This window comes from Passer montanus, unplaced genomic scaffold, assembly GCF_014805655.1.
Source record: "Passer montanus isolate IOZ18808 unplaced genomic scaffold, ASM1480565v1 scaffold38, whole genome shotgun sequence".
In the NCBI taxonomy this organism is placed as follows: Eukaryota; Metazoa; Chordata; class Aves; order Passeriformes; family Passeridae; genus Passer; species Passer montanus.
In genome coordinates, this window is record NW_024368596.1 from 3,490,043 (window position 1) to 3,514,200 (window position 24,158).

General features: G+C 38.3%; 1 protein-coding gene across 5 annotated transcripts in view; it reads left to right on the plus strand.

Moving 5' to 3' along the window:
- MTMR1 (myotubularin related protein 1) overlaps window positions 1–22,403 on the plus strand; it is a 35,282-nt gene extending 12,879 nt beyond the window's left edge. For all 5 annotated transcript variants that reach the window (XM_039717401.1, XM_039717403.1, XM_039717405.1 and 2 more), the window contains 5 exons: window positions 722–928; window positions 1,701–1,793; window positions 6,737–6,850; window positions 8,229–8,405; window positions 20,311–22,403. In XM_039717401.1, the coding sequence (XP_039573335.1) occupies window positions 722–928; window positions 1,701–1,793; window positions 6,737–6,850; window positions 8,229–8,405; window positions 20,311–20,475 (756 nt within the window). In that variant the 3' untranslated portion in view covers window positions 20,476–22,403. The remainder of the gene's footprint in view (window positions 1–721; window positions 929–1,700; window positions 1,794–6,736; window positions 6,851–8,228; window positions 8,406–20,310) is intronic.
- Window positions 22,404–24,158: the final 1,755 nt, after the last annotated feature.

The window sequence follows — 24,158 nt, forward strand, 5'->3', positions numbered from 1 at the left end:
TTTTATTGAAGACCAAACTGTGTTAATGCAATAGAGCTTTCTAACTGAAATAATTGGCAGTTAACTAGTTCATACCACAAACTCTGTTCTCTCATAGACACTTCTGTATTGTTGCTTGATATTTCCCCTCTGGCATCCTTCAGTTCTGCCATAATCCTGAATCCAGGCTGTTGATGGTCAGCTCAGAAGCTGAATGTCATGTATTCTTCATGCAACAACAAATCAGAACTGGCTCCCAGCCAGGGGTTTCTGGGTTTGTTTGGGTTGTGTTTTGGTACAGACTAGCTGGACGCTTTGTCCTTTTCTCTAAACTCAGTAGTTTTAGTTGAACTTGAAAATGGAGCAAGAAAGAGTGATTCATGTGAAATGAACTTTTGAAAACTTCGAAACTTCAGCCTTTGGAATAGATTACAGGATTTGTGTCTTTTCATCATAATACAGAATATCAATTAATTTAGAGAAGGGATTCCCAGGTTCATTTGTTATGTGCTGCTAGTAATGGAGAGCTGGTAAGATCTCTGTCTGGACAAGAGAGTGCACAGAGTCTTTGTACCTCTAGAACATGCACACCACTGTTTGGAAATCTCTAATTTAAAGCATTGTCATCAGGATGATTATGTAATTAATCTGAAATTTTAAAACATAATGACTTAAAGAGTATAATTTTTTTTTTAGAGTTTTGGTAGTATTTAATATGCTTGTATCTTTGTTTTTGTTTAAGATGCTTCTTGCTGGAGCAGTAAGAATTGCGGATAAAATTGAGTCTGGTAAAACCTCTGTAGTGGTGCACTGCAGTGATGGCTGGGACCGAACTGCACAGCTCACTGCACTGGCCATGCTCATGCTGGACAGCTATTACAGAACCATCAAGGGCTTTGAAGTTCTTGTAGAGAAAGAATGGATAAGTTTTGGACATAGATTTGCAATGGTAAGCTGGAAAATTTAACGTGCAGTTTGTCACCTTCAGGGCTTTTACTTTGACTAGCAGTTTTGTCACAGTACTCTGCTGCATTTTAGTTATTGTCTCTGGTGTCCTTTTAATGGTCTGAGTGTGTCAGAGAACTGTGACCCGTTCATTTTTAACAAGAAACCTCTATGTGTATAATATAAAGTAAATAAAAGTGAAGTGGTTTGAATGCAATGGTGAGGAAAAGTCATGTGGCTTTTTTATGAGAATGAGGGATTGTAACTTATGTTATGGAGAACCAAGGAAAACAATTAAGGTTTCTAAAGTGTAAAATGGCTGGAGTTATTACTCTGATTTAAGGTTGAGGTGTTTATTTAACACATGGGCTAGTGGGGAATTAGAATAAATTGTTATGACATTCTGTGGGCTCTGACTCTTAGGATTATTTAGTAGAAATGGCATGTAGTTATGACAGGTGGATATGGAATAACCATTTTTTTCAGTTTAGTCTTAATAAATTCCTACCTGTTTCACCCACTGGTAGAAATCAGTGGCTGTGCAGTGAAGATGGGGAAGCAACTGGCAGACCTTTCCAGCTCTGCTCAATGCTGAAGGGATGTCTGTAAGTTAATATTGGGATGCATTTTTAGTAGTTGGAAAATGCAGGTTAATGTTATGGAGGACTTGCTTGTCTTGTTCATTCCTGGAACATATTTAAGAGTTCCTGAGCTTTGCAGTGTTGGGATGGCACTGCAGACACACCAGGCTGAAATCAGTGTGCTCTGACTTCCAGCGAGTGGGACATGGAGATGATGATCACGCGGATGCCGACAGATCTCCCATCTTCCTGCAGTTCATTGACTGTGTTTGGCAAATGACAAGGCAGGTAAGGTGCTGAAGAGTGTATTTCTATGAGGTATCAGTATTTATCTTGGAAATTTGTGTAGAACACATTCCTTTACAGAGTAGTAGCATGTTTACCTAAATTTAGTTGCTCTGTGGCTCCACTATGTACACAGAGGGAAATTTCTGTTGAAAATGAGGTACAAGGAGCTAGAGTAGAGATTTTGTCTTGAAACCAAAATACCAGCAATTTTTTTCTGTTTAAAACAGGCTTACAAATGGTTTGCTGTTTATATAAAGGAGTTGTTGATGAAATAAATTATCTGTGTTGCATGTTCACTGGTAGAGTAAATGTTCATATGGATTTAGATTGTCCTTAAGAAACAGCAAAAATCTGGGCTGATTGTGAGCTGAGGGTAGTAGAGTTCTTTTATATAGATCTAAAATGTGAACATTTTCATACATATTTTTATGTATACAGGACAGCATTTATACTACACAAGCCTATTCTCTGATAAGTTTCCTTACTTCCATCACTGTTCTTACCTCTAGATCAGGGGAGATCTCTGAAATTAGTGATTCTTAAGATACCAAAATATTCAGATTCTCATTTTTGTTCTGAAATGTTATCAAATTAATTTAGTCTTAGTTTTCTGTATTTGTGCCTCCATGAGCAAAAGCCTAAGCTTTTTTTTGTGCTTTTATCTTGTCATTCTTTAATGGGCTTATTGAAAGAGGTTGTCCACATGAATGCTTTATGTCCAAGTGATTTAGAGGTTCTTGGTGCTTGACTTCCTTTGGTTTTTACCGTCCCCTCTATCTTTTCTTTTTTCTTCTTGCCTTTTTTTTTTTTTACCTCCTTGAAGCCTAGCATGGGTCTGTGCTCTTGTGGTAAAAGCTGTTATACTGAAGTCTCTATGGTATGTGATTTGTTTTGAAGAGAGGAGGGTAACAGTCTAGTTCCATATGATCCTGGCACTCCCAGATCTCTTACCTTAGTCTTATTGTTCTGAGCGTGGTTGTTAAAACTTACATCATAGCTTCCAAAACTTGTATTCAAAACAGTCATCTTTGGTGCTTTATGAAAGTTCCCTGCTGTTATACTGGGCCCTTGTCCAGAGGGGCTTGTAGACTTTCTGTGTGTCTGTATTTCAGCATTAATGTGCTGTTTAGTATGGCTGGAGAAAATAAATGAAAAATCCTGTCCCTCTTTCAAAGGAAAGCTAATAACAATAGCAAAGAGGAGCAGTTCTAAACACCTGGTAGGAACAAAAGTCCTCTGGGGAGATCCTTAATTGAGAGCAGCCTCTTCTGTTTTTGTGATCTCCCTTGCTGCCTCCTATTTCTTGCTATAAACAGTTTAGCTGCCTCTAGTTTAAAAAAGAGAAGGGGATGGGGGCAGAGAATCTATGAAACATTTTGCCAATACCACATCTGTTCAAAACCTGGATCCAGAAATTGTTCTGAAATTCATAAACAGCAGTGACGTTGAAAAATCGTTAATGTTGCACAGGAAAAACAATAGAAAAAGTTATTCTTGAACAGTTCCTGCCCACTTATTTTAATTTTTCAGTTGACTTGAACACTTAAAGAATAGATGTGAAGACTGTCATTACCTTGACACAGACCTTTGAAAATCAGGATTCTGTTTTATCATTGTGTAGATCATTTGCTCATGAAACAGTGATAGTTTTGTGCTTTAGAATTCATGGTAAACATATGTGAAATGTTCCAAAGCTTAAGTCAGTGTTAATGACTGCAGGGTGTCAGGGCTCTGGTTTGGGCATGGGCTAAAAGCAAGCAAATAGGCTCTTTTGGGGCCTAAGAGTTACATTCTTAAAACAGTCACCCTAAAACAGTGAGAAAATCTCTAACTTCCACTAGGATACAAATTTCCAGATAGCTTGAGACAATGAAATTTAGGCCTTGACAGCTTTATATTTTCCCTTGGGTTTATGGTCTTCATGACACACAAGTAAAATAACAGAGAACTTGAGAGAAGTACATTGACATCAAATTTTAATAAAAAACCTCATGGTGAAGTGATTTCCCTCCTCTGTTAGTAAATTCTAGTGATACTGAGTAGCAGATGTCAAACTGGAAAGGCCACATGTGAGCTGATGAAATACTAATGCCTGGTTAAAAATGAAAAACTGTACAGTTGGCATGTAGCACTGCAGTTTAACTTCCTACCTTTCATGCACAGAACCCTCACAGGAGGAAGGTCTGCAGAAAGTCAGCAGAAAGTTTCATCCTGTTTGTTACTGGGTGTCAGCTGTTGCTGTAGATGCATTTTTCACTGGATTCAGCAGTGCACTGTTCCTCTGTCTGGTGTTCAGTTAACCATTATTGTCCATTGCACAGTTGTTCTGCCAAGTGTTTCAGTGTTTCTGTAGTACAGAACAAGTTCATGGATTAAAAAGCAAGTGTATTTTGCATGTCTCTGAATCAAATGCCACTTGTCATCATCAGACTTAAACAAGATAATTTCTTTTTTTAAATGCCACTTTACAAAAACCCCCAACAACTCCCACAGCAACAAGTGGGAGATTTTAATGACCCGTGTGTTTTCTCATAATTAGTGGATTTGAGAAGAAGTAAATTTCCATTTGGGGAATTTTTCCACCTGAATCTTCAAGCAGACACTAATAGACTTGGAACTACAGAGAAAGGCATTTTTAGGTCAGTGATTTTTCAGCAGCAGTAATAGAAGCTCTACAGTCTTGATACATCAGCTCCAACAGTACAACTCTTGTATCCAAAGACAGGGTTTCAATAATGTGCTATCACTTATTAATAAACTAGTTGGAGAGCAACCACTGATGTATGGAATTTTGAATATGCTTCACTGGATTGGAATAGTGGCCATGTCAGCCTCCTTCTGATTAGTATGGACCTGTCACAACACAGAACCCTGATGTGACAAGGCTCATTAAATGCTTTCAGTTAAAGAGAGTCCCTTTAGGAGACATTTTGTCTTCAAAGTTTTTTCCAAACATCATTTTGATGCTTTGCAAATTATTTTTGCTCTCTGTATCTGATTGCTGCTTTCAGTTGGACACAGCAGGCTGAGATCTGGGACCCAGTGAATTTTCTCCTGACTTGGTTCAGCACACCTGCTTGTCAAGTTCTGTTCATACTTCCTTAAAGTAATAGCTGTGTTTTTAACATCATTGTTTTGTAATTAAGTTTTGGCATGATTTCCTAGAGAGAAGGAAGTTCAAAAGTAGTTAACTTATGAACATGACTGAAAAAGAGATTTTGATAATCCTAGTTTCCTCTATGCCTTATGAAAGCAAATGGTGAGGAGGTTGAAAACAAGCCATGATTTGCAAGGGAAGCCCCAGTGTGAGCACACTGTGCTGCTGAACACTGCACAATCTATAGCAGTCATAAGAAGGCTTCCATTCATTTTCTGTGTCATGATGCTGATAATCTCCTTACTCAAAATTTTCAGTCAAAAGGTGCTATGTGTTAGCTTGAGAAGTCCTGGAAAGAGAATGCTTTTACAATGTTTGTCTTAGATCAGTCTTCTTTTTTATAAAACATTGTTTAAAACTTAGCACTTTCTGGGTTTAATTCAAGCACACCCATTGTGTGTTATTCAACTCTTTACTTTTAACATGAATAAACATTTGCCCTTCATAAATCACAGCTGACACTGGAGAGGAATTTCTGGATCAGCTAGTTCACCCACAGTCCCAATTGCTGTTATTCCTCCTAACTATAGGAGTCATCTTTATTTTAAGTAGCTCTTGAGTCACTCACCAAGGTATTCAGTGTTCTTCAGTGGCACAAAACAGAAAACAGTCCTCTGCTTTCTGCACATCTGAAGTATTGACTTCAGATTTCTCCATATAGCAGGAAATTCTGCCTTAAGAATCTAAAACTTTTAGACTTCTGTGAAGATGTACTCTTCTAGAAGGAATGCACAAAGTCTGTTTAATTTGTCCTGAACATTATTCTCTTATTACATGTTCTTTATTGTTAATGAGAGAAATGCTGCCTCTTAAGTTTTCCTTAAGTCTTCTCAATTTGTTATTCTTCTAAATGTCTACCATTCCATGTCTGTATTTGCTCCCCTTGTCATACTGGACACAAAGTTATTTTGGCACATCAAGCAGTTGCCACTTTTAGTCTTACCATAAAATTTGATTGAAGAAGGACTTTTTCCATCTGAATGGGTAGCAGCCCCATGCATTTTGCAGTAATTTCTTCCTTTATGAATTTCTACAGCTCTACATATTAGGAGAAACATTTTCAGTTTTCTGACTGTTTGTCTTAGAATATATCAGGTAACCTCTGCTTGTGAATAAAATACCTAATAGGTACTCAGGGGAATAAGAATTCTTTCATTTCAGGTGTACAGGATTTACTTTCCCATATAGAAGAAGAGGGATTAAAGGCTTATTGTATATAGCTGATGGTAAACTCAGGGTGAAATGGAGAAAAGTAATTTACTTGAGTAGAAAGTGGAAGAAGTTTTAATTAAATGTTAAGCACAATGTATGTGTAGTAGTCTTTATTATTCAATCTGTTGCATGTTGAAATAGGAAATAAAACTCTTAAATGCCATTATCTTATTTTTTTCTTTTTTATTTACTCCCAAAATGTTTTCTTGTTCTGTAATAAGAGATATAAAGCATATGTTTAAGAGAGCTTGGGGTAGAACAGAACACTGGTAGAGCTTCTTAAAATGGATTGCTTTATATCAGCAGTTTCATATCAGCTAATGTTTGTATTCTGGTGTACTTGGATAATGAATATGAAGTATAGCTCTGAGAAGTATTTTTAGAGAAGTACATAGGTGAAATGAATTATTGAAGTGGGAGTCACTGGAATTGCTGAGTTTTCCTGCAAATAATCCCTAAATAGGACAAAAATCTTACCTAGATTATTTTGTTACTTCTTATGTCTGATTTTCTTCCTTTCTACACTGCTTAAAATAACGCTGAAAGTAATTTTATCCTTTTTCTTTAATATCAGTTTCCTGCAGCCTTTGAATTCAATGAGTTATTTTTGATCACCATTCTGGATCACCTTTATAGTTGTCTCTTCGGGACTTTCTTATGCAACTGTGAAAAAGAGAGATTAAAAGAGGTAAATAATTAGTATGATGCACATTCTTGGTTTTCTGATTTTTATATTAAAAATGCTTAGAAAATTACCTAAGAATGTCTGAGCTGTGTTTTTAAATACATTTGTCACATAGTCTTAAAAAACAATGCAGACACTAAAATTTCATGGTATGAGAAATATATACTAATGCCCTGCTGTTAGGTTTCTTTAGGCACTTAGGTTTCTTTAGTTATCATCTGTCTGTGGGGTTGAGGGTTTTAGTAAGTCCTCTTGCAGGTACATTTAGCCAAAACACAAAATTTTAAATAATAGTAATTATCAAATTATATTAGCATTTCTTTCACTGTTTCAGAAGGAACTCCTATGGATGACATGGCAGGTTACTATAGGACATAACTGGATGGAATTTGTGGTTGAGGACTGCAGAAATTAAAATCATCGAAATGAATGAAATTAGGATTCAATGAAATATTATGTGATTGTGAAGAAAAAATAGAAGTTTGTTGCTATTCCAAGTTCACTTTTGCTTACTTGTGGCTTTGTTGTTTTTACTGTCTCTTTTTTTTGAGCAAGTTACAATTCCTTGTTATATTTAGTTCTGCTTTTTTTTTTTTTAAATTTGTCTCTACTGCTTCTGTAGAGGAAAAGTTGCATGTAAATACCACAAGATGGAGCTGAATAACATGTTCTCAGCAAATGCAGGGTTTCCAGACAGCTTTCTTTCATAAATAAATAGTCAGATGCAATTCTCAATAGAGAAATGCAATTTCAGACACAGCGGTAGTAGAAACACATGCTTTACAACACTGAAGGAGTTTAAATTTGCAAGATGAATCTGATGTAAGTTCAGATTTCCAATCTTTGATCTAACCATTATTATGCTGATTAAATATAGAGTAATACAACTTTCAGAAGGCACAAGTAGTCAGTTTAAAGCATAATATCAATTATTTGTTAGGAGGAAATAGTATGAGTGGGAAGATTGAAATATTATTATTCACAGACACTGTTTTGGATCTTCCAAATATCCTGTCTCTTCACTGATATTCTTGTTAAAGCTAATCTTTTTAGTGTAGTTGGTCAGTGTGTAAGCATGTATTTAAGTAGCTGTATATATTGCTGTAAATTATGAGCAACCAGCCTTTAGTTGCTCATATCTCTGAAGATAATATGTCTAAATCTCCTTTCTCTATTAGTCTTGGACCAAAATAAGTGTTCAGATGTTTTGCTAAAGTTTTAAGGCTGTTCAATGATCAGCTACTGGAAGTGTTCTCAGACTGTCTGTAATTTTCTAGTAGATAAGGTAAAATTCTGACAGAATTACTGATTTGTAGATATTAACATAATATTTTAAAATTTCGCAATCCATGTCATTAATTTTTTAACTTTTTTCAATCAGGAGGTGAGCACAAAGACTGTATCTCTGTGGTCCTATATCAACAGCCAGTTGGAGGAATTCACAAATCCCTTCTATGTAAACTATGAAAACCATGTCCTGTATCCTGTTGCCAGTCTGAACCACTTGGAGCTGTGGGTGAACTACTACATCAGGTGGAACCCCAGGATGCGGCCTCAGGTAGGAGCTCTCACGTGTTTTACTGAAGGCCACAGAGATTAAGGGAAATTAGTGTTTTTCCTAGTGTGAAATGCAGCATTTAATACAAAACTGCTCATCTGTTGCAGGTATTTCAGCTGATAGGGAAAAAGGTGTTTGTCATGAAGATAATGTGGTCAAACTTGGAAAAAGGATGTTTTCCTTTTTCTACAGTCACTCACAAGCTAGGGAGTTACAGTATCACTGTATTAGCTTGTAAAGATTAACAGTCTTTTTTTTGCCAGAAGATTACTTTTATAATACTTTGTAACACTTTTTAATACTTTTATTGCCTTAACCTTCTCCTAGTTTTTGTGTACCTTTGTTTTTGATCGTGTTTTGCCCTTTCCCCAGCCCTGACATAAATTACAGCAGCAGTTTCTGAAGGAACTGGACTAACCAACTCATTTTGCAGGCTCTCTAAGCATCCCAGGGATGCTTGTTTTCAATTGACTTTTACAATTTTGAGCTGACATACTAAAGATTAAACACTGCCTTTACATGCTCCTTGATTCTCCAGTATTTGTTCTTACAAGTAATGTCTGCTATTCAGATAAATCTCTAAATCTCATCAGACAAATGCTCCATATGTTCTCATGCTTAGAAGTCTGAAGAAAGAACATTCAGATTGTGTCACAACCATAATATATCTGAGTGTACTACACCATCTCTTTATTAAGGTAACATTCCAAGGTACCTCCAAGCATATTGTGATAAATTACCTGTATTAAGTGATTGCTCAAAAGGTGCTTTCATCTTCTAGCAGTTCGAATGAGATGTGAGTTTCAGATTTATTAGACATCCACAAGTCAGAGGCTGTTGTAAAAGATGGTTTTCCAAGGGAAGTTTCAAGGCCACTACACTGGTGGAAGTCCAGGTTTCTGAGAAATACCTTTTTAAGGCCCTGGAAAAATCTGAGTTGTTTGCTTTTCTCACAAAGGTGTTTCCTTTGAGCTGCTTTGTTTCTCTTACTTGTTAAAACTTTGAAAGATGGTGTATTTTAGGTTATACTATTTTCAAGTGAAATTTTCAGCTGCTTTTTAGCTGAATACCATCTTTCCTTCAGGCTGTTTGCTGAGTACCATTTGGGTGCTGTTTGCACTAGCTGCAGCAGTGTTGGTTTATGACTTGGATTTGATTAAGATCTCCAGGCCCTGAGAGCAAGCAGGCTTTGTGAACCACATGAAAGCCACTCCTGGTCCAAAAGAGGGAGGGTGAGAAAGAGATGACATAATGAGGAAATACCAGAGCTGTCATCTCTTAGTGAAAGCTCTGCTCACTGCTGAGTGCTCTGCCTGCCTCTCTGGGAGATGCTCCTCAGTCACTCTGTTCACTGTGTGAGAGCAGGTCCCTCCTCCAGCAGCTGAAGGGAACAAAATGTGGTGGTCCTGGAAACTGCCTTAACCTTCCTGCCACCTGCTTTTCGTGGAAAGGGTTTCAGCTTTTTAATTCTGCCACATAAGTTTTGTCTTGATACATCATCCCTTTCCTCCTCTCCAGCCTGAATTTATGTTTATGACCAACATTTGGGAGTGTTTCACATCTACTTGGACAAATTAGCAGCAGAAATTACTTTTTTTTTTTTTTTTTCAGAATTGCATTTGCCAGTCTAATTATGAAAGCACAAACTCATACAAGCAAGTAAATAAACACTTTCTGCAGTCACAATATACTAAGTTTGCTTTCCTCTGTGTTTGCATTGTCTGGTGTCACAACCTGTTAACCATTCAGTAACATTCAGATGCAGTCAATGACAGAAAAAAAGGCAGTGACCCTTGTGACACCCAGCAGGTCTTCACTTATCTTCAGTGAAAAAATTTCTTAATCAGTGGATTTAAATAATGGGCATCCCTGCCTACTGAGAAAAGGTGATTTGTTGAATACCTTTTAATGTGTTATCTTGATTTTCAACTAAATATAAGAAAAAATTAAATATTTAACATAAATAAGTTCTCTGATAATTAGTTCAAGGCAACCTTGTGCTGTTTTATCAGCTGCAAAAACATGTTTAGAAAACTAAACCATGTTTATTGTTTTTGAGGAACTCACCAAAAAAGGAGAAAAAGCCCAATAGGTGAATTTAAGGGAATAATAGTACTTTGAATATAATCAGAATGGATCTTTGATATCTGTTTTCAACCAGCTTGGTGTTATGGGAGAGAAATCTCACAGGAGCAGAAGGGCAGGTCTTGGTTGGAGGCAATATTTTAAGTTTCCTCATTTCCACTTGATTAGTGAACTTGATTTTCAAATGGGCTGAGAGAAGTTTCATTGCACTTCATTGCCTTTTATATTGGAAATGAACATATATGACCTGTAATTTCTTTTAATTTGAAAATTACCGAACGCTAACTTGATATAACCATTTATTTGTTTTTGTATTATTGTCAAATATCTGTGTTATCTTCAAATATCTGTGTCTCAAGCTTTACCAGTGTAGTACAGTCTGAACATATTCTTCATTGCTCTAGAACATACAGAGTTTAGCATTATTCTTATGTTCTATAAAGATTGCTTAGAATTAACTTCAGTTCTGTCTAAGCTTTGTGGAAGCCTGAGATGGTGGTTTTGACCATGTTTATTTGCATCAAGAGCCCTGTTTATTTTGTCTTGCAATATATCTTGTGCATTTAAGGACACACAGCCTCTTTCCATAGGGTTCAAAGCTCAGGAGTCTGAGAAGTGAACATTGGGGAAAATTCTAGGTTAAATGTGGACATCTCTTGTTGCTAAATTGTGCTTCAACGAGGTCATTCTAATTCTTAACTGAAATGTTCTTTGGTTTGAGTTTGGAGGTGTTACATCATTATTGTCTTCTTGTCCCAAGAAAATGAGATAGATCTAAGTTCTGTTTTATTTGAGTTCATTGACTGAGAAGACCTCTTTCAGATTTGCTCTTTCTTGTAGTTGGAGAAGGGGGTATTTGTATGTGACATGTGAAAGAGAAGCTCTTCCATTCTGTCATGTAGAGGTGTGGGATCTGTGGGTATCACCCTGCTAGTCTGGAATACATTAGATAATATGATGGTTTGGAATTTTTTCAGTTGATTTATATTTTTCCCTATTCTATGTAGTCATGTCATCCTCTTCTTGACAGTGATTTGAGGAGTTCTGGCTGCCTGCTGTCATTAAGTATCTCCTTGGGCATCTCTGGAAGGTGGGGAGGACACAACAATGATGTTCTTGAATCTGATCTCTGCAGGGGCAGTAGTTTTGAACTAACATACCCCATCATTCATATATGCAGAGCATGAGTAAAAGTTCCAGTCCTTTCAAGTCAAGCTGTGAGAGGCAAGGAAAATAATGCATTTTAGTCACCAAACTTTGCACAGTCCATGAGAATATGTTTAGTTCTTTTTATGCTTTCTTGGAAATTATGTTTTAACCCTCGGAGGACAGGGCTTAATTTAATTTTGGTTTTATGTGGGGCTTTTTTTTTATTTTTCTATGCCTGGTAATTTTTCTTCAAGCTCAGTTCTGTAAATTTGGCCACAGTGCTCATGTTGAAGCCCTGTAGAAATCCCTGTAATTTTTCAAATTCATTCTTTTCTTCATGTGTATGGACTGTCATCCAGAGTAAAAGGCTAGCACCATCTATCACCCAGAAATTCAATCCAGCTACTGTGATGGGATCATCTGATAAAGGCAGTCTCAAAACTCCTGTGGAAGAGTCAGGGAAATTTTGTTGGCTGGTTAGCAGCTCACTTAAAGACATGAAAGGGAAAGGTAGGATTAAGTAAAGCTGTTTGTTCAGTATATACAGAAATGACTGTAAAGTGTATAAATAGCTTACAATTGCTGCTTTTATTTGATGCTATTGCCAAAGGATTTGATGTGTTGAACAGTTGAGCAATCAGATGTTAGCTGTGCTTCAGTGTCAATAAACACAGAATATTGTACAGTGAAAACAACAACTAACATCCTGAGTGTGACTGGGAAAATTGCTGACAATAAACTGGAAAACATAATTACTGAAATGCTTTATCCTGCATGTAACAGGATAATGTGTAACTTACTGCATGTAACTTATTGCCTGGCACATGGAGTGTTCATGCATTTATCCCTGCCTGCAGTCACACTGCCTGGTATGTTCCCCTCCAAGCAAGCTGACATTGGGATATTTTTGAAAGTCCACTCATTTGATTTACCACCTTTTTGTGGTGAAAACACAGCTCTGGAACACCTTGGCATTGCTGGTCCTGAGTCCCTCTTTTTGAATGAAAGATGAGGCAGGAGATGTCAGGAGAAGGAATTGCCTTGTGGGTTAGGCAGCTGGGTGTTACCTTAGCAAAGCAGATTTCATCCCTGCAGTTAACAAAGAGTTTCTTCTGAAATGAGGCAGGTTTTGGACAGTACTTGGTAGTTTCTGTCTAGTTGAGTGTCAAATAAAGATCTCCAGAGTCTAGTTTACTGAAGATAATTTTTATGTATAGATCAAAGTGTCAGGATTCAATCAGTAGAGAATAAAATAAAGACTCACTGCTTATCCTGGATGCTGAAAGAAACTGTAGTTACATAAGAAAAATTGGTATCCTATAGTGAGCATCAGAATGTGCACAGAATGGGAGAAACTAGTAGTGTGCAAATAATCTTCATTTTTGGGAGTTTCTAACACATTTTGAAGGGCAAGCACTTCATTTCTGTCATGTCTCAGATGTCTAAATCTAAGTGGGATGTAGATTTTAATAAGCAGTGGCATCAGCTTGCAGCTTGTACAGTTTCCTGAGTCTGGAAATCTGTCAGTTGTTCAGTTCCCACCTGGTAGCTGTGGGGAAATTGTGAATTTTGCTATCCAAAATTCATAATTTTTGTCCTTCTTTTCCCAGGAGGCCAGGGCTTTTTGCTTGATCTCTCAGGAGCACACCTCTAGAAGAAGTGTGGAAGTGTTGAAATTTGCTGTTTATTGAAAATTTGCAATTATTGAAAATTGCTGTCTTCATCATTTGAGATTGCCTTTTGCTACGAGTGTCCTGTTAACCAGGCTGTCAGAGTTCCAGTTCTTCACAGAGAGGAACAAAAAGCTCACGTGAAAGATATTGTTGCCTTTCCAAAGCACAGAGTAGGTTTTTGGAAAACTGACAGTCTTAAGCTGAGCAATGAATTTAAAATAACCATTTTCTTCTGCAGCTTTTCTTTCCTGTTGCTGGAATAGATAAAGTATGCTCACTGAACAAGGCAAAATGCATTCACTGTTGAACAATTTTCATGTGAATGGCTGTCCTTGAGCTGGTAGAGTAACACATGGTAGATATCCATCCAATTAAGACTTGGTGGTACTATAAGTGAGTAACCATTATAATTTCTCTTTTATCCATCCTTGTGTTGACAAATTTTGCTATTCAAAAGCACTTCAGGATCCTGAAGGATTCCTTGGGAATGAAAACCTGAAAATCAATACTGAAAGTGAACTGTAGTAATTCTGTGAAGAGGAAGGCTTGAATTTCTGAGGAAATGAAGCTGTCTTATGTTTTTATGTGGTTTTTATGTGGGATGTAGTATGTATATGGTACAGCCTAACTATAGTTTCTCTAGTGGGCATAGTTTAAAAAAACCACTTTATTTTTTCTCAAATCCTTCCCCCAGCAGGAATAATTCATCATAACTGTGGAGTGGCATGTGCTCAGCATTACACTGCTTTTGATATATGTGAATAATTCAGTTTAAAAAATGGTTTCATATCAATGGTATTTTGAGTGATAAAGAATGTTTTTAGCAGTGTTGTAAATATTTTCCTGCTCAATGTAGGCAGTAGGTGCCCTATGGTTAAGGTGGAGGAAAAGTACCTGCTTTTGAATGAAATAGGCAGCAAAGGAAGCTAAAGAGGGAAAACAACCACCACCCATTTTAACTGGTTACTGTGCAGAAACCTACAATCAGCTCTTCCTTAGTGAAGAATGGTACTTGGCTCACTCAATTCTGGCAGCATTTTACTGCTTTTACTGGTTGGGAGTGCAGGGATCAGTAGCAGTGTGAGAATCATGTCATTACTGCTTGGGAGTGGGGTTTCAGATATTGCAGGGATCAGTAGCAGTGTGAGAATCATGTCATGGCTCACAGGGCACAGAAACTGCATGTACCAGGCAGGAGAAACTCTTTGGGGTGATGGGAAAGCTGGGAATATCCAGGGAAGGGAAGGGAAGGGAAGGGAAGGGAGAAGAGGCAAGTAACATGGAAGAATTACAGAAGTTCCAGGTAGCTACAGGTGAATGAATAGGTTGTATGAGGAGGGAATCAGGTCCTATGTTGAATTGTGGCTTGGTGGAGAGAAGTCGAACTAAAAACTTAGAAAAATGTTGAAATTGGAAGAAATGGGTAAAAATGTGAGCTTCCCTAAATAAAATCTTCCTGGTGAGTTGAATATTCTTTTTGCCTTCTGTTTACAAAAAAAAATTGTTAGTTTCTTGAGATAACTCAGTGCAAGAGAGGTAATGGAATAAGACTAGGGATTTGATTATGATGGTACAAAATTTGGTTAGAGCTCAAAGCCAAACAGAAAGATGCCAGAATCATGGACAACAGGGAGAAGTCTAAAAAGCTTATATTTAATGCTGAGGGTATTGCTCAAGACAGGTAAAAGGACTTGGGGCAGAGGGTTTGGGAAAGTGGTGGGAAAAATTAGTTATGAGATAGGGGAGCAGCATGTAGTCTGCATTTCTGAGTCAATATTACAGTAACAATTGAAAAAAAAACCCAACAAAACAAAAAAAACCAAAACACCACCAAAAAAAAAGTGGGGGGAGGGAGGTGGGAGCAAAACAAAAAAGCCCCAACACTGAAAAGTCTTTTTGAAGCTTTGTGGGTAGATTCTTCTGCAGCTTTTTGGTTAATGCCTGCAGTGAGGTCAGACTTCCCAAGGATCCAGGCCCTTTTCCCCACTACTTAGTGCTGCTGGCAAGCTCCATATTCGTGTTTCTGTTTGGTTCTGTTGCTAGCTATGTTAGAGGCAAGTTCCAATTTTGTTTTGGGGTGATCAGCTTCTAACTATTTATAGTAAATTTTATGTGACTAGAGAAATCTATTTCTATTTCTTGTAAATAGTACATAGCAGATTTTTTAAAATGAAGTTCAACCTCCAAAAACCATTAAAAGATCTGTAGTACATTCACCTTTATGTTTCTACATCATTTTTACTGGACTGTTATGTTAAATCACAGCAATGAAATGTACTGTTTTTCAGCACATTGAGATAATAGTTTAAATAGCACATGGAAAACATTCTGAAGAGCAATGGCCCAGGAAATTTTCCAGCCCAACCAAGCTGTAGATGCACTGCTGGGTAGAGTTTCATCTGGGTAGGCTCCTCTCATGCAGCAGAAATAGTTCTGTGCTTTTAGCTGGGTGATGGACAGAAATGATGGCTGGAGAAGCTGAGTGTTGCCTGGCAGCATCACTGTGGGGACACTGGTGTGACAAAGGAAAGGGTGCATACTCTGCTGAAAATCTGTGCTCTAGAGCAGCAAAAATAAGCTGAATGCAGCTGGGTGATAGGTCCAGAGTCATCTTTTGAGCTTCCACTCCTAATTGAGAGGCAGAATGAGAGAGTAGAAAACAGTACAGCTGCTGTCAGCTTCCCAACAAATTCATCTCAGGCAAACCAATTACATGATTTCTTAACAAGACAGTAATAAAAGCTTGCCTTGGAGATGGTACTTGTGCTGTGCAAGTACACAGTTCTAGGGTTAAGGTGGTAACAAGATCTTGTAATAAACAATCTTCTTCAAACTTCTTGTTCCTTGCAGAATCTGTCACTCTTCCACTTCCTTTCTTTCTAAGCAGTGGCAGAGTGAAGGAGAGCCTCGTTCACAGCAAGCCATTACAGTGTGATTGTGAGGGCTGTTGGACCCATTTCCTTCTGAAGAAGGTTTTATTTGAGAGAGGAATCTCGTGATGAAATAGAGCAGGGTGAAGTGACAAAAATGGAGATGCTGTTCTGTAAGAATTTGTACAGGATGCTTTGAGGATACACTGACAGCAACAGGTTTCCCTGGGAATAAGTCTTTAGGAAGTGTGGAAATGAACTGACTTTTTAATTTGAATGTTTTTCATGACAGAATTTAATTCATGATGTTTCTTCTTTTTACTCTTCCTCCTCCATCCTCGTGCCAGGCTGCTTTTCAGGTCTTTTTGTAGGAACTTCTGTGATACTTCAGCTGCCTATACCACCTTTTCCTTACCCATGATAATGTAAATTGAACATGAGCCATTATTACTAAAAAATCAGCTATTGTCAGCTGCTTGAAAATTGAGCTGCTTGAGATTTTTCTAGACTGAATTTGTCATGTTATTTCATTAAATTAAAGTGTGTATTGAAAGTTTAATATGTGAAACCTATTTCTGCAATTTTATCGTGTGCATCTGCACGATGCTGTGTTAATGGTAATCAAAAAGAATCTTTTCCTGGGAAAGGCATTGTATCAGAAAACCCTTTGTGTTGACACTGCCAGATGAAATGGCATGATGGTATTTATGTGGAACTGTGTTTAAATCTAACATGCCCTTACTGAAAGATGGCCAGTGTTCTGAAGGTGACCCCTTGTTTTCCCTGCTATAAGACCCTACTCTGCCTTGCTTACAGTTTGGCTGGGCTCTGATGGTTTGCATTGAGTTGCCAAATTTGTGTGTCTGACTGAATTGTTTTGTAAAACTTAATCCAAGAAAGCTCAGCTGCTTATGAGAATGTGACTAAGAAAAATGTTTTCCCATATGAAAGTATTGGGAAACTTACAGGACTTCTGTTGGGGCAAGGGGCTGTTTTTCTATAAATGCTCCATCTCTAGGGAAAACATGAGGTTTTAGTTAAATTATATTTCATAAACTGTCCCACTCATATCCTGGAAGAAATTCTTCCAATTTGGAGATCTGAGGCTGCAATAATCTCAATGAATTCTGAAGAACTGAGAATAAATCAAAGGACTGAGAGATGGATTTTATACAGAGTCTGTGAGAGAGTTTTGTCTAGCTGGAATTGGAGCTAGGAGTGAATATTGCTCTGGGTGCTGGGGGTGTTGGCTTTCTGGAAAGGCAGGCTGGAGGGACAGGGCTGCAGGCAGAGGAAGAATTGTGTCCTGGGAGAAATGAAGTTTCTCCCTGCCTTTGCCACAAGATTCCTCTGTTGTAAGGGAGTTCACCTGGAGCAGAATGATCCCTCTGTTTGTCCTCATTTCCTGGGTGTCCTGCTTGATACCCACATGCCCCATCTGCAGAATTCCCAAGTTCTCTGTTAAATTAGGAGGTGCTGGCTTCAGATCCTTGTTTGTAAAAGCGGAGTGTTAATACTCCCATACCTCATTAGGGTGCTGCAGAAATAAATTTGTTTCTTGACATGAGATGAAAGTACAGAAAAGGAAACTTTAGCATTTTAAATTCAGAACAATAAATAAAAGATGAGGTCAGACACTGCAAAGAAAACTAAATATTGAATAACTTCTCATTAATTAAGTAGCATCAGCCTGTGCACCAAGTAAATGAGGAATACAAGGGGGAAGCTAGTATTTTAATATTTATTTGACCAATGATTTTATACAGATGTACAGGAAGGCTGAATTGAGGTTGGAGAAATAATCTTCATTCTGACACCTCCTAATTCTTTGAGAGTGTAATTTTGCAATCTTAATGTTGAAGAGTTTTGTGTGTGACTTGAATATACGCAGGCTTTTTAAAAGTCATTATTGTTATTTAGCTAATTTATTGACAGGCAGCTCTGCTCTTCAGGATGGACCTGTGGGGAGAACAGCACTTGCGTCAAAGTTGGAGCACGAGCCTGTTGAATTAGGCTCTGGGCATGCAGAGGGACTGAGAGGTGCAGACACACTTTTCTTCCTCAAAGCACGTTACAGAGCATGCCAAGTCCTGCAGCAGCTTTTGTGTGGTGAATCCAGGAAGGATTCGTAGTAGGTTCCCCAAAAGCCAGTTTTGTGGAGGTGCTCTTTGAGTGTTTGAGCTCTGCAGTGACCCCAGCAGCTGGTGCCCATGTGAAACCTGCCTGCTTTACTGAGTCTTGGTGAAGCTGTGCAGAAATGAGGTGTACAGATCTCCATGAGCCATTGTGTGACTGATGATTCCAATGGTAAATCATTTGTTAGGGACCTACATGTTTCAGGAAGATGTCTTCCTAAAGAAATCTTCCTGTGAGAAAGTGATCTTTTATTGAGGGGGAAAAATAAATACAGGGGGTGCCAATTCCAGAAATCTCAATCTTTACTAAAATGTGAAGTTTCCACAGTGTGTATTTTACAGCATCTTAGAGAATCTTCATCAGCAGGCTCAGTTTTGCCATGTTTTAGGTGTTCTACTTTCTGTAGTCTACCTCAGAAAAATGAGATTGGCTTTCTGGAAGGTGTGCTTTGTGTTTGATTAGTGAAGGAGCTCTGTGGCCTTGCTTGCTGAAGAGTTTGTACAGAGGATGGAGGGTAAAACTGCAAGAGGGAATTCATTGCACAGTGAGGGCAGGGCTCCAGGGTCATTGGGAGCTGGTGGTGTGCAGCAATTGTTCTGCTGAGGACTCCAAAAGTTCTTCTTTTAAAATTACTGCAGATGACTTGCTGGATGAATTGATGACTCCCAGGGTACTGGGAGCAGCACTTTCCCAATGCACTGAAGTTCTGTTTATGGGCTAAGCCACAAACGAGAAAAAACAATATGGCCAAAAAAACTGTAGACCTAAAAAGACCTTTGGTACTACTTCATTGTTTTAAGATAAAACAAGAGTTAAAAATTAAATGGTATTTTTCTGTGTTAGGTTTTGAAAATAATCAATATCAAATGCATGGATTTTGGATGTATGTTCTTTAAAAATGAGAATTCACAAAAATGTAAGTTGTGACTCAGTTGTGTATTGGTAGCAATTAAAACCCTTTCTGGTTGTTGCTGTTTCCTTCACATGTGCAGGTGGCAGGCTCAGGTGTGCATCCCAGCTTAACAATCACTGCTGAGCAGCAGGAACTGATGGTGCTGAATGAATTCCCTGCAGCCTGGCATTCCAGAAGCCCAGGGTGTAAATTACTCATCCAGCAATCCATAGGTCTCCCAGTGCTGCATTTCCCCATGATGGTTGCATCAGTGCAATTAAATTCTTTTCCCCTCTTGCTCTTTCCAAAAACTATAAACAATTAGAGTTTGTACAGGATAAAATAAATTAAAAGCAACTTAAAGCTTTTTTGGCCTTGTTGTGGAATTTGGAAGAGGGGGAGGATTCTCTCTGCTTGTCTGAGATAACAAATCCAGCTGCAAAATCCAGTATGGCTTGAATCTGCCTCTGGCCACGATATAGTTGAATGTTTCAGATGAATATGAAAGGGCTCTGATGCAGAGTGGTGCATCTCTGATGTTTGCTGGGTAATGTCAGAAGCAGAAACCTGTACCATGCACTTCTCTGAGAGATTTATTGGAGTAAGACTCTGGGAGGTCCAGGCACCGTTCACTTGGCTGCTGCACTTTTCTCACTGCAAGGGGTCAGACTCCTGGAAGGATGCCTGGTTAGAAGAGTAACAAGATGCTCCATATGGAACCAGCTTTTTTAACTCTACTCTGTGTATAAAGTCCTGTCCCAACAGGCCAGAGAAATCATTCCCAGGAAAGGCATTCCAAGTTCAGCTGACAGTGGTATTGGTAGGAATACAGGCACATTTATTGAAGTATATTTGTTATTTCACCAAAACCATTTGCAAACACTTTTTAATAGGTTTCCTGCCAATTGTGTTGTTAGAAAGGGACAGTTTCTTGCAATGTTTCATTTCAAATGACTGAGGAAACACTTTCCCTAAATATTGACATACTGAAATTCACAAGTGTTGAATTCCTTGTTATTGAAAGCAACAGCAGATGCATTGCTGGAAAAGATAACTCACTATGAGAGTCACAGTAAGCCTTTTCTTTCTTTTCCTGGCAGGTTCCAATCCACCAAAATCTTAAAGAACTGCTGGCCATCAGGACAGAGCTCCAGAAGAAGGTTGAGGATTTGCAGCGGGAAGCTGCCACACGTTCCATTTCCTCCTCCTCTGACAGAGGCTCATCTCCTTCCCATTCTGCCACACCAGTGCACACCTCTGTGTGATGTGGAACGAAAGCCATGTGAAAAAATCAGTGTCAGGTAACACAGAGCAGGGTGACATGCTTTTCCCATCACACAAGGACTGTGAGTGACTCGTGATTGCTATGATCTACATGCCTTACTCTGTGGCTGATATTATCACAATGAGGCCAAAAAGAGCTTCAGTAGATGTGATGTATTTTCTTGTTGGCAGTTCCCACATGTGTTTTGACACTCTAGCTAAGTCACCAATCGTGAATTTAAACTTTGTTTTGAGCAACTAACAATTTAACCATTCTAAAAAGGAATCCATCTGCCAAGCAGACAGAAAAATGCCTCACACATTGTCTAGAGTACTATGCCTGGTTGAAAGAATCAGATGAAATGCCACATGATGCTTACACAGAACACAAAATGTTTTTCTGAATGGGAGCTCCTTATTTCACTCAGTAATATATATATATATTTCTATTTTTTTTTTTTTTTTTGCTAGAGCAATTTATTTTTTTTAGGTAATGCACTTGGAAATTGATTTTAAAATAAATGTTTTCCAGTGTAGTCAGTTTTACATTTTGAACTAAATATGCCATTAAAAGTGAATGAAGTTGAGCTGGGTTTATCAAGTACACCACACTGACTTGTATGATGTAATATATTTGGTAAAGCATGTATTTTAGGTTTTTTAATGCCTTTTGTACAAGTTGAAATAAAGTCTTTTGACTGTTTAGCTTATTGTTCAGTTTCAGCCTCCTCAGCGAGGGGTAAACTTGCTCATGTCAAGGTCTTGTACAAAGTAAAAGTTTGTTTTCTAGCAAATGGTAATATTTGGGGCTGGAATGACACCCAGCTGTGTAAATTGTATAGTCTGTATAGCTCCACATTGTGAAGTGTGTTTTGTTTCTAGTGTACACACGAAATGCAAAGCTGTGTGCGTTTACACCCATGTGTATGTGATGTTAAACATATGCATCCTCCCGTGGGTTTAAGCTGTACCTTCAGAAAATGGATCCCGCCTGTCCAAACCCTTCTGAGGACCTTAACTTGCAATGACTTTGTTTGACAAAGGTTTTTGAATAATATGATATTAATTGTTTTTCTTGAAATAAAGCCTCTTGGCTTTTTGTTTTTTAAATTCCTACTAGCATTTTTTCTGTAATAATTTAACTGTGTTGTCATGTTAAATATACATTCCCAACTTTCTTGCATCTCCCCCCAGAAATACTCATATTGGAGAGATTTGATTACTGTAACATTCCTCCTTTTAGAAAATTACTCACTGGCATTCTTGGAAGGCCTAGAAATGGTGCATGCTGCAAATTTTCCCTGGATCATTTTCCTGCTGAGTTTCATGAAAATCTGGTTCTTCTCCTTAGGAAACTTAAATATTGCAGCTCTGCTTTTTGACTCGTGCTTGTGTTGCTCCAGGTTCTGCTGGTGGGAATTAAGCCCGTTTTTAAGAGCCAATTGATTCTCTATGGTGATTGTGGGTTTTACTGACTGTGAGTATTCATTTGTTGCTGCACTTTTGTTCCCAGTACACGACGGGCTATTCTGTGTCTCCTTCTGTGCATTAACTCTACCCAGCACAGTTAGTGAGCCAGGGGAGCTGCTGAGCACCTTCCTGACTTCAGCTGGAGAGCTGAAATGCTGTATCCAGTCTTACACGTTTACTGTGCAGTGCAGGGTACTTCAACATGGCCTTTTTGCTGTAGTGAATGCTTTTCATAATAAATATTCACCTACACAAACACAGGTTGGGAAGGCTTGCAATGTTGCATCTCTTAACCAATTTAAGGCTTTTTCTAAACAGATGAAAGATGTTTTCCTGTAAAAATGGTTCTGCTGAACAGTGTGCCAGCAGTGAATTTTACATTGCCAAAATATGTTGAGCTGGTGTTGAATTAAACTCTTCCGTACTTCAGATTTCCTTGACATTTCAACTGTATATTAAAGTAAAGCATATTATCTCCAAAATGCAGTGCTAAAGAAAATATTTTTGAAGTTTTTCTCTGTATTTGTGCTAATAATCACAACATTTTCTATATAATTATTGCAAAAGCGATGACTGGATTAGCTTGGGCGTTCTGAGATTTTTAAAGCTTGGATTTCTAAAGCTAAACTCTGAGAATTTGGTTTTGCTTAGCAGAATATCAGTTATTTCAGCTGACTGGCTGCATATCCACCAGTTTCAGCACAGCTCAGTGAGTCCCTGGTGTGTAGGCAGAGCTCTGGGGAGGGTCCTGCTGTCCCATTGTCAGCACAATGGATGCGTTTGTACATGCTTAGTATGGAAATATTCAGAGGTATTCTCTAGCTCATATGGGCTAGTTAGAGCATAGCTTTACACTCAAGAGATGATTGTTGTTGTACTCACTCTGCTTCCTGATAATCAGATTTTTTCCTATTGATTTAACAACTAATTCTGTCTTTTCTTTTTCAATAAGGCAGTGTTGAACTAGCTAAGGGACAAGCAGAGTCCTATTCCCTGTCTGCACCTTGGACAGAGCTGTTAACTTCTGGTTCAAACACCAGATCTTCTGCTTTGGTTGTTGGTTTTGACTGCTCAGTATAAGGGGAATGTGCAAAGACAGCAAGCAGTTACACTGGGCTTGCAGGACTTTCCTGTTCTCAGTGGCATATGAGAGGGGGTGCAGCCTGAATCCAGTGTCCCAGAAGGGGATGAAGCCCTGGTAACCAGCTTTACATCTTTTGCTTGTAAAGTAAGTTAAGTGAATCAGCAGCATCAGAGACTATGCCTTTTTAAGTCCTGCTTCAGAGCTGAATTTACACTTCTTTCCCCTGTATAGATAAGTAATTTTTTTGCTGTTTCCTTGAAATGGAAGAAGGCTTTTAAAGCCAGTAAACACTCCTAACTGCCTGGTTCTGTTCCCTGCAGAGGCAGCCTTCTCAAGGAGTTAGAGCTTTAAACAAGAAGTGTTTCATTGCTTTCATTTTCCAAGAGAAGCTGTACTAATTCATGGGCTGTGTGTAGTAACACCAAGAACATCTGGTTCTCTGAAAGCTGGAAACAAGGAATCAAGAGCTCTCATTCATGTGCACTAAGCCTCACAACAGAGGACACAGTAAAATGAGCAATTCAGACTATTCCCCAGGTGAAACATTTATGGTAAAAAGCAAAAAGGAATGTCCATTTGCTGAGACCATATCTGCTGAACTGAGAGGGTATTGATAGCTTTTACCTGCCAGATCTTGGGCAGTTGGGAGGAGAGAGTTAAGAAACATGAGTCAGAAGTAGTTAGTTTGAAATATAAACCACCTTTTTTGAGTGTGAGACTGAGCATCACATCATTATATAAAGCTTAGTTTGCACTGCATGGGAGATTTGTCCTACTGGGTGTGAAAATGTAAAGAAAACTGCAGGAAACCTAGGGCACTGCCTCGAGTTTAGCTGCTGCTGACCTGAGGAGGGAGTGAGAGTGTGTGTGTCTGTGTGTGTGTCCATGCAGATACTCCCTTTTTACCAGTAAAGTTTCCATAGTGGTAGTTGTTTTCTCACAATCTAGTTTGGATTGTTTTTTAAATGAAGTCTTCAGTGTAGTTAGAGGAGAGGTGATGTACCATAAGGATATATCCAAACGCTTGCAGCTTACTTCCAATGTAAAAAAACCCTTTTTACCAGTAAAGTTTCCATAGTGGTAGTTGTTTTCTCACAATCTAGTTTGGATTGTTTTTTAAATGAAGTCTTC